The 16,040-nt window shown below is 38.1% G+C and overlaps 1 protein-coding gene across 1 annotated transcript in view; it reads left to right on the forward strand.

Annotated features, from left to right (window-relative positions):
* LOC140157127 (polyphosphoinositide phosphatase-like) overlaps positions 1-14,914 on the forward strand; it is a 49,710-nt gene extending 34,796 nt beyond the window's left edge. The window contains 10 exon segments of the mRNA XM_072180205.1: positions 172-230; positions 1,263-1,429; positions 2,480-2,624; positions 3,059-3,259; positions 4,486-4,569; positions 5,153-5,327; positions 7,222-7,301; positions 8,903-8,998; positions 9,944-9,983; positions 9,985-14,914. Coding sequence (XP_072036306.1) covers positions 172-230; positions 1,263-1,429; positions 2,480-2,624; positions 3,059-3,259; positions 4,486-4,569; positions 5,153-5,327; positions 7,222-7,301; positions 8,903-8,998; positions 9,944-9,983; positions 9,985-10,122 — 1,185 coding nt within the window. The 3' untranslated portion in view covers positions 10,123-14,914.
* Positions 14,915-16,040: the final 1,126 nt, after the last annotated feature.

Below are 16,040 nucleotides of genomic sequence, written 5' to 3' on the forward strand. Positions count from 1 at the left end.
TTACATTCAGTGCATAATTACACATAATTTGCTTCTCTGGACAATGCTTGTTTACATTATGGCCAGCATGACTAATTATAGGATGTGTAAAGTATTCATTGTTTGTTATGCTTCATAACAAAATTATTATTATCTTGATGGATTTTTTCTGATCCCTTTTATCAATTTCAGCTGTACTGTATAGGTGTTATTGACAAACCCAATGTGGAATTTGACACTGATACAATACGGTAAGCATCATTATCACAGAATACATTCAATGCTATTGGTTGATTTCACTGAATGTAGGTTGTTTGATGTGTAAAAGCAGATTGTAGTGTTAAAAAGAATGAAACCAACTTACGGCAGCATAAGATTCTGATGTCACATGCCTCCTGGCTGGTTCAGGTATACGATTTATTCTCTGTAAGGAATTAAGCAGTTGGAGCAGCCACCCTCTTCCATCGTACGTTCTATAAGGAGGCCCCTGAGTTATTATGCCAGCTGATCCATGACCCCAGGTTGTGACGGTCTGTGAGATCGCATGACATAGCAGTGGAAGACCCAAGATCAAACCTTGTCAGCCATGAAAGGTCATTTCTACCATATACAGCCCAATTATGGAATTCTCTTCCTGCCCAAATTCCAGCCATTAGATCGAGGGCCAGCTTCAGCAGGGAGGTTAATCGCTTTCTGGGTGCTTCCTCGTCAGCAGCTTCTAAATGATTTTTTTTTGTCTCTGCAGTTAATGCCCAGTTATGCCATGTCGTAATTTTACAGGAAAGTTGTGGAGCTTTTCTTTTACCCGTGTAGCATTGTGAGTTGTGTTGCAGTGAATCCTTTACATTGTGCTTTTTTGACTTACAACTTACTTCAGATCAGTAATAAAGAGCATAATGCAGTGAATGCCTCAATATGGAGAACATAGATAATTGCCCTGGATGTTGCACAATTTCATGCAGTTGCAATCCTTAGGCCTTAGAGATTGCTATAATATTCATAAACCCCATCATGATTAATTAGGGAACAAACAAAAAGATCAATGATGCCCTATAAATGAAACTAGTTTCGTGGGAGTGATAAAAATATGCATTAATTAGGTTTGTACAAAAACATCAGTCTGAAGAATGTAACAAGCCTAAATTTCAACATTTGAGGATTATGTTCCTGGCAGGGAGGGAGGGGGTTGGTCGCAAAACGAAATTAAATTTGATTATATGACTTCATCAATATCTTGGTTTGTTCCCTTAGAATAACATTATTATTAACTGATTTTGTTGTAGAATGTTAGAAGATTTGTATGAAGATATGGGTGACACTCTAGCTCTGCAGTATGGTGGCTCACAGCTAGTACACAGTATACAAACCTATAGGAAACTCTCACCATGGACATCACATTCCAGAGACATCAAGCAGACATTGTCTAGATACTACAGTAATGCATTCTCTGGTATGTAGCCTAAAACAAGTACGGGCCATTGCATTGGTAATTTTTTGCTCTCTCAAAGCTAAGCAGAAAATGCTTAGCTTTGAGATTTTTTTGAGAGACAGGTACCAATTACGCGGTACTTGAATTCCACTGTGGAATGTTAGTGTAAAACTGTTAAAGCCATTGTTTGAAAAAACAGAAGTGGAAGTGAGTGTCTAACTGACCAGTGCTTGAAGCTACACCAGTTGTAGTCCTACAATGTAGGGTGTACTGGGTGGCCTAGGGCAAAATCATACCCTATACCTTAATTGTAAGACTATCCCTGTGCTCAAGGTGAAATTTACACCTACTCATGCTACTCTCTGACTATTTTCCTGGGAAACAACAGTTCTCAATGTGTGGTTATAAGCACCAATTTGAAACAAGATTTTGTTGTACTGATATAATATCGCCTATAAGTATAATAGGGTGTCAACAAGCACTCATAGGTAGGAATTTAAAAACAGAACAACACCCACCCTAATGCCCGGTGTCTAAAATGTGATGTGATCAAGCAAAATCAGTTGGAACTCAGAAATATTGAATTTTCAGTTTCTTATAGGATAGTAAAAAGCAATTACAAAGCTGCATTTTGCAGAAAACCCCATTGAAATTGAACAACCAGTTCCAAAGATATGAGCAATTAAAGAGTTTCCAAAACAAAGGAAACAAAATGAAATATTTCCGTTGTTAGGCTATATCTCAAAAATCAATATTTCAGAGTTCTGACTGATTTTGCTTGATTGCATCACATATGCAATCTTACTTGGAAACCATGAGTTTGCACACTATAGTTCTTCTCACCTCCAGAGACTAATAGTGACGTCATTGTATGTTCAAAGTTTCAAAGCCAAGGTTGCAAAGCCAAGAAATGTGCCCGCTTTTTCTCGAATCACAGACTAATATGAGCATGTGTAGAGGCGAAATCGAAATGATGTTGCACATGCAGAGATACTTTTTGAAATCACTTCTTATCTCATAGTTCAAATCTAAGTTAAGTTTGCTTAACGTATTCATACTTTTATTTTACAGATGCAGACAAACAAAGTGCAATGAACCTGTTCCTGGGAGTGTTTCAGCCTATTGCAGGTAGACCAAACATGTGGGATCTACACACAGATTATTATCTACATCATACTGAGGCACAAGGCCTGGAAATGGAAAGCACAAGAAGAAGGTAGGGTCACTTGCTGGGCTATAGGCACAGACTACTACATGATTCGCAAACAGCCAAAGTCCCAGTGCTTTGTATATGCTGTGAAGTCTTGAATATTCATGAGGGTCAATTGGGTGTGTCTAACAATCAGGCCATCGTTGCATGCATTGGCTATACGCTATAGAGCATAACATGTCTTCATGTTTATGCAAAAGACCTTTTAAATAAGTATGTTTCGTCTGTCGCATCATGGAACAATTGGTCCTCATTAACAGGTGATGATGGGACTTAACCTGTTTGTGGATAGTCAGTAGTTGTATTACTGTATATGTTATAATATACATGTCTGGGTCAATTATCAGGCTCTAAAGAACTATTTTGATTTGTTACAATTTCATGTACCACTGATATATTCACCCTATTGATATTTATTTCTTGAATGTCCTTATTTTCAGTTACACTCAGTGGTTTGATGATGATGTCATCAATGCACTTCCGCTCCCAGCTGCAGAGGTCACTAAGGCTGCATGTGGTGATGTGATTGTGAGAGTGTCCCCTGGGGATGAGGTTGTGGACCCCTTTATTGATTACTACAGACCATGTGAGCTGACCAGCTTATTAGAAATGTTCTGCAGTAATATGCCCCATTCTATAAGGTAGGTTGGACATCTGAGGCAATTCCAGTTGCAATCCACACACCCCCTATGGAAGACATGACCTTCATCTCACACATGAGTGTAGAATTCAAATGGATTCATCCATTCAGGTGACCCCATTTGAAATTTACATTGCCTGCATGGAAGAGTAAGGTCATGTTTCCCATAGGTGTATGGATTGCAACTGGAATAGCATATTTCTAAACCTACCCTTCAAACATGCTTGCTGGTAATAATGTCAGTGCACTAAACCACAGACCATCATAGAAATAACTAGACAAAGGTTGGCCATATTTTGAATAGACAAGCTGGCTGGAGGAATATGCAAATTGCCTACCAGGAAAAAATATCTCGTAGGTAGGAATTAAAAAACAGAACAACACCCACCCTAATGTCCGGGGCCTAATATGTGATGCGATCAAGCAAAATTAGTCAGAACTCAGAAATATTGAATTTTCAGTTTCTTATAGGATAGTAAAAAGTATGATGTCATCAATGCACTTCCACTCCCAGCTGCAGATGTCACCAAGTCTGCATGTGGTGATGTGATTGTGAGAGTGTCCCCTGGGGATGAGGTTGTGGACCCCTTTATTGAATACTACGTACAGACCATCCAAGAATGTTACACAATGTAACAACTCTCCTTGATAGAAGCTATAAGCATGTGTAAGAGATGTTTGTTGGCAGTGCACTTTTATCAAAATATGTGCGCCCCTCATCACCAAGAATTGGCACTTTCCTTTCCAGAGGTTTCATTTGTGAAATGGTAAATATATTTCTTGTGATGATGGCCCCATGTTGATATTCAGTAAATATAATAAGCTGTACTTCCAATCTTGTAAGGGAGCAAATTTATGACAATTTCCTGTCTGCATTTTTGTTTTTCACAAACGATCATAATATACATCATTAAGAACAAGTTTGACCTTTGTTATTAAAAGTGAACTTTGATGTTTTTGATTGTGAAAATTTGATACACCAAAATTGTGCTAGTCTGATACCTGTGATTTTCTGGACATTGTTTCACAGGTTCCAAACATGGAGGTGTAATGTCATGGGTACAAACTTGGCTCCCTTGCACACATCCTGTTACACCTTTCCTCAAGCGGGATGAGTGCAAACTTGAATAACTGATGAGCTTAAGATTTTGAGCAGCCACAATAATTGATGTATATTCTTAAATATCCTAAGAACTTCTCTGACCTGTTGACTCTTCTTAATTGCAGAACATTTATGCCAAAGAGTACTTCAGACTACAGTCCATTCAAAGTCAGGATACAGCAGTCGAAGAGAAAGGAAGAAGCTAGCAGGTATGCATTAAGTATGACACAGTTCACAGCATTGGGCTATTCCAGTTGAAATCCACACTACCCCTGTGGAAGATTTTGGAAATATCTTCCACAGGGGGAGTACATTTTTCAAATGTAATCAGGGTTAATCATTTTGAACTCCACCTGTATTATGGCTTTACCTATATCTTATACTACTCGAGTATTTCAAATGGAAGTTACCCAAATTTCTATTCCATTTGAAACTCATACTCCCTCTGTAGAGGACTTAAGCTGAATCTTCCACAGGGGTAGTGTGGATTTTAATTGGAATAGCCCCAAATGTAGACAATAAATAGACTTGGAAACATTTTTCTATGTATGCTAGGCAGTACCCATGGATCTTTGTCTTCGTCATTGTGTGCGATGGATTGATCACAAATGATCCGGTCCAATGTTTAACCCGCACACTTATGCTGTTCAATGTTCATCAAAGGTAATTTTCCTGCTAAACCTAGTGAACACCCTTAATCCTTTTGATGTTATTTCATTATGTACATAACGCACCCATATTATTTATGCTTTTGTGCACATGATTAAAATCCATTACCGAATTTGGTTTCAGTGGAGAACTGCGTCCAACTCTTCCAATTGCTGGACGACTGGTCACAGCAGGTTCACCCAAGACATCAGAGAATACCTCCAGCTCAGATGATACATCGAGTGATACATCTGATATGGAAGGGTCATCTTTTGATAATAGTATGGCTGTTAGCTCTGCAACTCAATTCAATATGAAGGTATGTTTAGGTAGCTTACTTGGATACTACACCCTTGCACGGTGGCCAAGCGGAATGGGCTCCTGACTCATAATCGAAATGTTGCGGGTTCAAGCCGCGGTCAGGCCATTGTGTTGTGCCCTTGAGTAAGGCACTTTATCTTGATTTCTCTTCTCCACCCAGGTGTATAAATGGGTACCAACATTCTTAAATGCTGGGAAGTAAACAGACTCGATGTGCAGGATGTGTGGCATTTCCCCAACAGCAACATTTCACGGTGGAGTCTGGCCTAATCGCTAACGGAAGAGAGATGGGCACTCTGTCCTCTGATGTTTTCTTTTATTTTTGAACATTTCTTAAATTTCAGCAGTTTTGAATTTTGTCAGAAGGTGCTATATGGTTTCCAAACTTCAGGGGTGATCAATATGCTTAGGGATGAATTCAAATCCGGCATTTTTTTTAACCGCGTTCCATTGTTTAGAACAATAGAAACCGGCTCCAACGGGATGGAAATTCCCGGAACCGGCGGTCGACCGCATGATCATGTCCATCGTCCATATTTTGTTTTGCCTTGATTTGGTAATGATGTAAGTTCATCTCTCACATAGTCGCAGTGTCGAATCATGCATGCTAGCTTTTCCCGCAGAGCATCTACAGGTGTACAAGAGTATTTTGTCAGCACATTTGTGGTTCAGCAGCTTAGAGGAACAAATGTTGCTCACTACCTAAGTCTAGTTGAAAAAGTATATGCTGTACAGGGTGTCCCAGAATGATTTGTACTGTGTTTGCAAAAATAACTAAAAATAGAAGACGGGCAGTGTATCTATTTTTGATACGTGCATTATAATGCTGGACATGTCTCCTACTTATTCTGTTAATTTCAGCACGCTACCTTTATTTGTTTTGGCGTGGCATGCAATAATGTAAAATCGATGAAAACCTGCTTTTCATTTTCAGCGCAAACGACACGCGTACGCATACCCTTGAAAATGGCACGATACGATTAAATAAAGAACGTGGGATGTTTGGCACAGCATTTCGACGACAACTGCTGTTGGGGTTGCGCCTTAAAGCTTGCCGGACAGCTGCAATGTTCGTTCTAGTTCTTACAGTCTTACGAGCACCTGAAGCTTCACTCTGCCGATTCCTGACAGTTCTGTGCTCGTCAAACTTCTTTACGTTATACATTATCGCTCCTTTGACTGGAACGCGTGCTCGCGGAAATCGTCTAATGAATCTTCTTTGCGTCTCAACATAGCTGCCGTTTTGCCAGTAAGTTTTTGAAAGAAATCCACGCTGCTGTACAATAAATTGAGGAGCCATCTTTTCTGTACCACAACCAGTTCGACCTCTGCAAGCATTTCAAATGACATGGAACCCACACCACAATAACTAAAACTACCGCCAAAGAGAGAATGGGATTAGGCCGCAAATCCTTAATTCCATATAATGATTGCTTCGTAACGTCATAAATAATAGATAGATATCGGCTATTTAGTGGAAATATGAACAGGGCACAACTAAAATACCTGCATAACTTTTTCCAAATAACTTTGTGCTGAACGGTTAGTAATGTTACAGATTTTAAAAATAGGTTGCGTTGTCAAAACTTAGAATTCACCATTTTTACGCAATCTTCTATAACTTCTACTAGAAACGTCCAATTATTAAAATCTAAAAAATCTGAGAAAGCTAAATATATGTAAAACTTAAAATGTAAAACAATATGACCATTTAACATGCCCTTCATACCTAAAAAATTCCATTTTCCCCGGTATAGATCATTCTGGGACACCCTGTATCAATGCAAGTGTTTTGAGGCCTGTATTGATAACAGGTGCATATAAAACTGTTTTTTACCAAACTCTGTCAGTTTCTTTTCCCTGATGCATTTTTATCTGCAAATCTGTTTCAGGATGCGTTTCCTACAACCAAAGATATCTATGGAGTGGAGTTCAAAGATCCAGAAAGGAAAGATACTATGATATATCAAAGGTAAAGCAAATAAAGTTGAAAAACTAAATGTCTAAAGGCTGAGGTTGAAATTGACTTATTTCTGTTACAACAATTGTTGGCCAGCATCATCCACAGCTATTTCAGTTGCAGAAAACACTGCGAAGGTGAATAAAGGCCTGACCAATGTTAATCATTTACACAGAACATTAAGGCTGTGAACCAGTGGAAAACTGAAAATGCTACATTTGCCGCAAACAGAAATACTCCCACAAAGACATTGGACTTATGCTGTCCGATGTTACTGGAGCATTTCAGTTAGTATTTTTATAACTTCTCCTACACAGTGACAGTTTTACAATCTATCCCAATGAATTAATGATAGAGCATTTTCTTTTCCATCACTTTTGTGACCCTCTGCTCAAGGAAAGTGTACACCTGAGAAATACATTGACCCAAGATTTGCAGGAATACCAGCATCATTGGGTTGATGAACTGCTTTCCATCAAAGTGGCATTTACAACTAGGGAAAATGTTTTTTGAGGGTATAACAAATGAATTTGTGTGATTCAGATATTAAGGCATGGGCAGTTACCAATAAGCTAATGCTGAATGAGACAAAAACTGAGGTTATTCATCTGTCATCTCAATTTGTCAAAAACCTGCCACTACCACCACTTACCATTGGTAATGCAGCTATAGATCCATCGACCTCAGCCCGAGATCTTGGTGTTGTGATTGATAGTGCACTTAACATGAAAGAGCATGTAAAAGCTAAAACAAGATCAGCCTCTTTTGCTATCTACAAGATTGATAAGATCTTCAAGTATCTTGATAGTAAATCAACTGAGCGCCTTGTACACGCATTCGTCACTCGAGACTAGACTGCTGCAACAGTCTTCTGTTTGGCCTGCCAAAATATGAGATTGCCAAATTGCAGCGCATCCAGAATTCTGCTGCACGTCTAGTCTCTCATGCAAAATATCGTGACCACATGAAGCCAGTTTTATACGATCTCCACTGGCTTCCGATTGAACAGCGTATCGTGTACAAGGTGCTCCTGATTACTTTCAAGGCCTTGCATGATCTAGCCCCATTGTATATAAAAGAATTGGTTAATACATATCAACCCACCCGTTCACTACGTTCCACTACACAAAAGTTGTTGAGTGTCCCAAAGTGCAATACAAAGTTTTATGGTGAGAGAGCTTTTTGTAATTCAGCTCCAGTCTTGTGGAGCAACTTGCCTATACAACTCAGATCTGCAGATTCCATCAATCATTTCAAGAGTATTTTAAAAACTCACCTTTTTACCAATGCATTTAGTAATGTTTCTTAAACTTTTAAATTTGTTTACCTTTTAACCTAGTCTCATCTCAGCTGGTTCTGAGTTTTATCTGGGTATCAGTTGTATATTTTTGATATAGTTGAAATGTATTTGTGCAATTAATCTTTGTAGTTTTGGTGTTTTTAATATTTTGTAAAGCGCATTGAGATTTTGTATGTAATGGGCTATATAAGAAATAAAATAGTAATTTGATCAATCTTACATCTAGATTTTGGGTTTTATTGGGTTTCTTATCAAACCTGATGACTTGAAATAAGCTAAACTGATGTTTGCTAATGTACTGATTGTATTTCAGATATGTTTCTGTGGGAGTGAATGCTAAGCAGAATTGTATGGAGAAGACAAGTGAAACGGGTAAAATCAAGATCTGTAACAAGAAAGCAACAAGATTGTAAGTTGTATTCTGTATTAATGGTAATTTTCAGGAGGGTTTATTTTCACCAAGTGAGGTCACAAATTTAACAGCATACAAGTATAAACTTGAATAATATCATTGTTGAAGCATGAAACTTTCATGAAAATAACAACACACACAAATGCCCCCTGAAATTCTGAAAAATTCTCTATGTGAAAAAAGCCACTTACAGAATAATCTAAAATTTCATTGTCACTGCGAAAGTAATGTATCTTAAAAAGCATTCTCTGTGAAACAGACAAGGCTTTAGCTAGAGACACGTCTGGCCATCAGTGGGACTCACTGTCACGAGAAAGGACACCCTACAAAATGCTAAAGCTGTCCGAAATGCCATCCAAAACAAAAAGCCTTTTGCGATATACAATCATGTTGAATGTTACAAACGACTTTTAGGAGCCTCTAAATGTCTATAAAAAGTTATTGTTAAATGGTCTATTCGTCCACAGTCTTAATTATGGATAAATGAAATAGTAACTTCCATCTATACTAAGGCCAAAAAAAAAATTGTTGTGTTGCCCTCAAGCGTCCTACCCTAAATCCTGAAAAATCAGGGTCGCAATTTTTTTTAAATTTGTTTTTTTGAATGATGATTTTTACAGATTTGTTCAAAAACTCAATGTTTTTCACTTAAAATTAATATTTTATTGAAAAACTAGTCTTTAATTGATGTCTAACAGGTATCCAGAAGTCAAAATTGACAAATGTCCCTAATTGAAGAAGCATTATTTAATATTTGAGGGATTTTTAAAAACTGAAGGTTTAAAAAAAAATATATAAAAAATAAAAAATCTGACCGTCCGACCCAAATTTCCCATTTTCCCACTTGAGGGCAACACAACAATATTTTTTTTGGCCTAATGATTAATTTGGGATAAATTCAAAGCTGACTTTTACTCATCTTTTTGATTAATATTCCTATAGAATTCCACATAGTGTGTTCAACCTAGACTCATCTTACGAGAGTAACGCCACCGACCGTCGACAGGAATTCAAAGGCAACTTACGAGAACTATGTACAGGGACTGATTGGTGGCAGCACACGCTTGAAGAGGGATGACTTAAGTATATACCGTGCTTATATGAGACAAAAGAGTAAATGATGATGAATTGATGATGGTACACTATACTGTTTGTGTGCTAGGGTATACCATTTTGTTCCTAATAAACAGCCCAGGGTGTGAAATTTGTTTATAAATTGGGGTGTAAACTTGCCATAACAAAGGCGAAATACAAAAATTGCTTTCGAGTCTACCATTTTGAACATTGACAGAATGATTTAAATATCCCAGCGATTTTATCTGTAGAATAATAATCATTCTCACTCTGAATTTGCATTTGTAAGAAGTTGTCATGCAAAAATAGTTCTTAAAATGAAAATTCTACAGCAATTTGGCAATGACCTGGATGGCAGTCGAGGTTTTGTCCATGCAATTTTGCAATATCAGACATGCAGCAAATGCCAGTTTAAGCTTACTGACAGGCCATATAGTATGTAGTATGATGCATTTTGGTCACTTTTTCGTTTACAAAATTATAGGGTATTTATCTGAGTGGGGACATTTGTTAGGAACATATGTGACCATCCACCACGAAGTGGTAGTAAAGTCAGCCCTAGAGCATTTTCTGTTTATTGCAGATTTGGACGAATACACTTTCAGCTTCAAAATGACACCTCAACCAGCTTCATCGGACATTTGGAAGTGAAGTTATGGTTCATCAAAGGTCAAATTCCTAATATATTTTACATAGAAATCCATGCACTGTTTTTGATTGTATCTCAAAATGGAAAATGCCGACTTTACGACCAGTTTGTGGTGGACGGGCACATATGGTATGTGGATAAAGTGATGAAGTCAAAGTAAAATGAGGCAATTGTTGAGTAACTGATTCTGATGTATACATGACATAAAATAACCAGCATATTGACCAAAATATGAATTTTGAAAAGACCAACATGGTAGACTGAATCAAGCATTTAAGGGGGTACTACATCCCTGGCCAATTTTGGGCCTATTTTTTCATTTTTCTCAGAAATTAAAGCGCATTGGTGACAAGTAAGATATGTAACAACTGCACTGGAAAAATTTATTTCAGCACAGACAACAGTTGTGGAGTTACATCCAAAAATGCGGGAATACCAATATTTGATCAATAAATCAATAACTACTTGCCTTGAGTTGCTGAAATTTCAGTGCAGTATTTGTAGTCCTTGCCCCTATAATATACATATTTTACAATGCACTACAATTTTTGAGAAAAATGCAAAAATAGGCACAAAATTGACCAGGGGTGTAGTACCCCCTTAATTGACTCAATTTGCTTAGCTGATGCATTTGGCTGGCACTATGGATTAACCTGCTGTTGCAGCCTGAAGTAATTTCCACCAGTGCAGTAGAGTAAGTGTGTGGTGCGTGTGAGCACCAGGGCAATTTCAATTATGTTACGGGGTTAGAATTCTGACATGTAAGCCAATGCTTACAAAGATTCTTGTGCAAAGATTTGTGTGCATCAAAGTTAATCCTCGTAAATTTTGAAAATCTAAACAATTGTATGCTTTGCCAGAATGAACCCCATGGACACTACCCGCCAAGTGATCAGCGTGTAAGAGCTATTGTGATAAGAGAGCTGTATTATACGTTGTGCCAATCAGATATGGTCAGAATATCCAAAGGGGAACAAGCTTAAAATTGTTAAGAGATCCAAAAGCTCTGTTTTCATTGGTTACGCAGATGATTATATCATGTAATTATCCAATCAGAGGCACTGAAAGAAAGGCAGTTGTGTCCATGGGTTAAGATTGATTTTCACACTGCAATTGAATTCTAGCCCTGATGCTATCAAATGTGATATGCTTATAATTATGTATGATTTTATGCATGTTTCTATTGTCAAATAATTGTGGAAATCCATTGCAGTTGATGTATTTCAACAAAGTTTGTCTATTTTTTTAAACATTATACAGTTATATGTATTTATGTTATGTAGGGATAATGCCACACTTCTGTTGATTCTTTTGCAGTCCTTTTTTGTCACATTTGTTTTACAATTAATTATACTTAGAATAATGTCAACATGATCAAATACCACCATTGATTTAAATTTCAATGCAAAGCTGCTGTAAGTCATTAATCATTACCACCAGTCAACTCCATCCTGCTGCCCTGAGCAGGCAGCTCACATCATCACTTTTTAGCTTCTCTGACTGTGTACCCCAGTCAACTCACTTTGACTATTCATGGTAAGTCTCCTTTTGTATTGGCTACCAAAACTAAAGGTAAAATACAATTCTGTTATTTGAGTTTACAAAAAGCATGTTTATACAGATATGGCCTTTATCAAATTGTTTTGAAACATCTTGCAAAATTGTAGCCACTGTGGAAACCCTGTCATCAAAGTCTGTCAGCACAGAATAAAATATATTTTAAGTCCTATAAGCATATCCTTTACACATTATAAAGTAGTAGTCAGCACTTAGTTGTTTGAAAAGATGGCATGCTTTTAAGCTTTAAGAAGATGTCCCAGGTGTTTAAGTCCAAGCCTGGCAAAATCAATAGACTGGATGCCAAGCTTGAACAGATCACCTGGTCTATCTATGATGTGGTTCCCCTTATCACTGGTGTTGTAGTTGATTTGGAAGACCTTTAGTGCAACCCAACAACCTAGCCTTAAGTGTAGTAAGATCCTCATTTAGATACACTTTGCTTTTGGTCTTTCAGTTTCTTGCAGTTTTTCAACATACGGTCTTTCTCCTGCCTTGAAATGAACTTATATAATAATTGATACGCTCCATATTTCAGTTGCAATTTATAATTTCGACCTTGTGCTTTCCCTTTTCAGTTGCCTCTTGACCATTCTGTACAATGCTGGTATGTGTTCTGAGTTTTGGTCTGGGTTTCAGTCCAGGATACGTGCGAGCATGGCCAGCCCCACTTGATATATTTATGTCCAGGTGCTTGCCATTCCATTGTTGGATATTTCTTACCGCTGCAACAGCAAGTGAATCCATAGTGTATCCAGTGGTTTAACTCTGCACGTTGGTGTTTCCCCATCAGGCAACACAATATTAAGTCTTGTGCAGAGAGTTCCAAGTAACTCTTTCGTCGTATTCAGGATGACTCCTTTTGGGTATAATAACCTTTACATATACTTTCAACCTTATGCTTTTCCTTTTCAGTTGCCTCTTGACCATTCTGTACAATACTGGCATGTGTTATGGTCTGGGTGTCAGTCGAGGATATGTGCGAGCAATGCCAGCCCACTAGATATATTTATGGCCAGGTGCTTGCCATTCCATTGTTGGATATTTCTTACAGCTGCAACAGCAGGTGAATCCATTGTGTATGCCAGTGGTTTAACTCTGCACGTTGGTGTTTCCCCATCAGGCAACACAATATTAAGTCTTGTGTAGAGAGTTCCAAGTGACGATTACAATCTTGCACTTCTTTCCCTTTTCAGTTGCCCCTTTTCCATTCTTTACTATGCTTGTATGTGTTCTGAGTTTTGGTCTAGGTGTCATGCGATCATGACCAGCCCCACTAGCTATATTTATGTCTGGGTGCTCACATGCACCACACCCATACCATTCTACATATACACAGCCCAGGTGTCCTGCATTATGTAGTCAATGTTACAGTCATGAGTGTAGTACAGTGTATGGCACCTGTCTTGGGCTCCTGTGCACTCAAAGCACTGCAATTGATTAAAAATAAATAAATTAATTTGAATTTTAGATCATCTCATCTTTGGTATTTACCAGGTCACCATAGGTCATAGGTGACTGAATATCGCCTCATCGTCATAGGCGAGTGGATACCACCTCATTGTCATAGGTGATGATATGTCATGCAAGCACCTATCCACTTTATCTACCCACATGCTATTTATAAAGTAGTCTGCCTTCATATCTTCAATCCAGGCGTGGATCAGCTTCTTCACCACGCCTAGTATGTCCCGTGCATGTAATCTACGAGAAAGTGCTTGGACATGTTGTTGCCCTTGGGCATTATGAACACCGACAGGCCCTTAACTCCTGTTTATATATACTTACGACCTTGCTCTCTCCCGGTTCAGTTGCCTCTCTACCATTCTTTACTATATGTTGGTGTTGTGGAGTTATGGGGGCATATATTAGTGATTCAGCAGACACAGACACATTGTATTATATAAAACATCTATCAGTTCTCTTCTATGTATAAATCCAATAATTGATATAATATCTAGTCTACCTAAATCATATTTTGTTGACATTCCTTCTGGAACAAGACTCATATGATTGTGGTGTGCGCGAATTAGGACTTTTTAGTCCCTAATGTTCCGATCCTGGGCTCTGATGAAATCACCCAGTGTGATTTTGAAGTGTTCAGTACTTGTTGGTGCACCTTCTCTTCTTTATCAACCTTCCACATTGGTCCTGTGAAAAGTGCAATAAACCTTTCTTCAAAGTTTGCATACATGGTAGCAAGCCACTGGTGATACACAGGATCTGCTTTCACATGCTGCATGTGCTCGCTAGCAAAGAACTGCAAGTTTGCTTCAGCAAGTGGATACGGCATACGTTTTATGTCCATACGTTCTGTTCTGTCATCATGGCACCCTGTGAGGCAGGTACTGGTCCCACAGCTTAGGCTTACAAAATGATTTAATACCAACCTTTCCTTTATGACTGGAAATTTGTTTGGCAGCTATACACAATTCATACAATGATGTAGAAATATCTGAAGACAGATTCATCTCCATCGTGTCTCAAATTGGTTGGATGTATTGTATGATGCTCAGTGAAGCACAAGAATAGCAGTTATTGCGTGGATTTGGGAATCCGTTCAAAGCCTAGAAAAATGATGATAAGAAATAGGTTAATAACGGTATATTATAGTTATAAACTTTTTTTTGATGTCTACTACCAACACATATAAATCTCTACATTCTCGGTGTATAACTTGTTTTGATAGAAATGAGACAACATGATGCACTGGCAAGTGCTAAGATGCGGATGCCTCTAAGCCACTAAAGGCTACTTTGCCCTGATCAATCACCATTTTGCCATCCTCAAAGAATATGCTGTCATCAGTCTCCTGCAAGAATTGTTAACTAAGAGATTATTTACTTCAATTACGATGCAAATGTATTATTCCATATACAGTTTACATTATTATGTGTGTGGCTTTGAGCTTTATTGATGTGACCATTTCCATCCAAATAAGTCCAAATGAGTCCAATATGTTGCTAATGGTCAGGAATCTTTGTAAGATGTCATGTCGTCTGGAGGTGGGGGTCGGTGGCTGGAATACGGTACATGTATGTTCTTCGTTTACACTTTTACGAACATAAATCATAAGACACTTTAATGTCCAGCATTCCAACCGTCAAAGAAAGTGCGGCGATTCCAAATTCATACCCAAGTTGCAAATGCACGGCCATACACATATTATTATATAGTTCCAAAGTTGTAAAGATGAGTGCACTGGGGAGGATATAGTATCTCTTGATTAGATGATGCTGGTGATTGCTTGGCAGTTAAGGATTTAAATGAATCAGTCAGTACTTCTTCTTCTTCTTCTCGGTGTATAACTTGTTTTGATAGAAATGAGACAACATGATGCACTGGCAAGTGCTAAGATGCGGATGCCTCTAAGCCACTAAAGGCTACTTTGCCCTGACCAATCACCATTTTGCCATCCTCAAAGAATATGCTGTCATCAGTCTCCTGCAAGAATTGTTAATTAAGAGATTATTTACTTCAATTACGATGCAAATGTATTATTCCATATACAGTTTACATTATTATGTGTGTGGCTTTGAGCTTTTTTGGTGTGACCATTTCCATCCAAATAAGTCCAAATGAGTCCAATATGCTGCTAATGGTCGGGAGTCTTCGTAAGATGTCTCGTCTTGTCTGGAGGTGGGAGTGGCTGGAATACGATACATGTATGTTCTTCGTTTGCACGTTTACGAACATAAATCATAAGACACTTTAATGTCCAGCATTTAAACCGTAAAACAAAGTGCGGCGATGCCAAAT

This window comes from Amphiura filiformis, chromosome 7 (genome assembly GCF_039555335.1).
Source record: "Amphiura filiformis chromosome 7, Afil_fr2py, whole genome shotgun sequence".
Lineage (NCBI taxonomy): Eukaryota > Metazoa > Echinodermata > Ophiuroidea > Amphilepidida > Amphiuridae > Amphiura > Amphiura filiformis.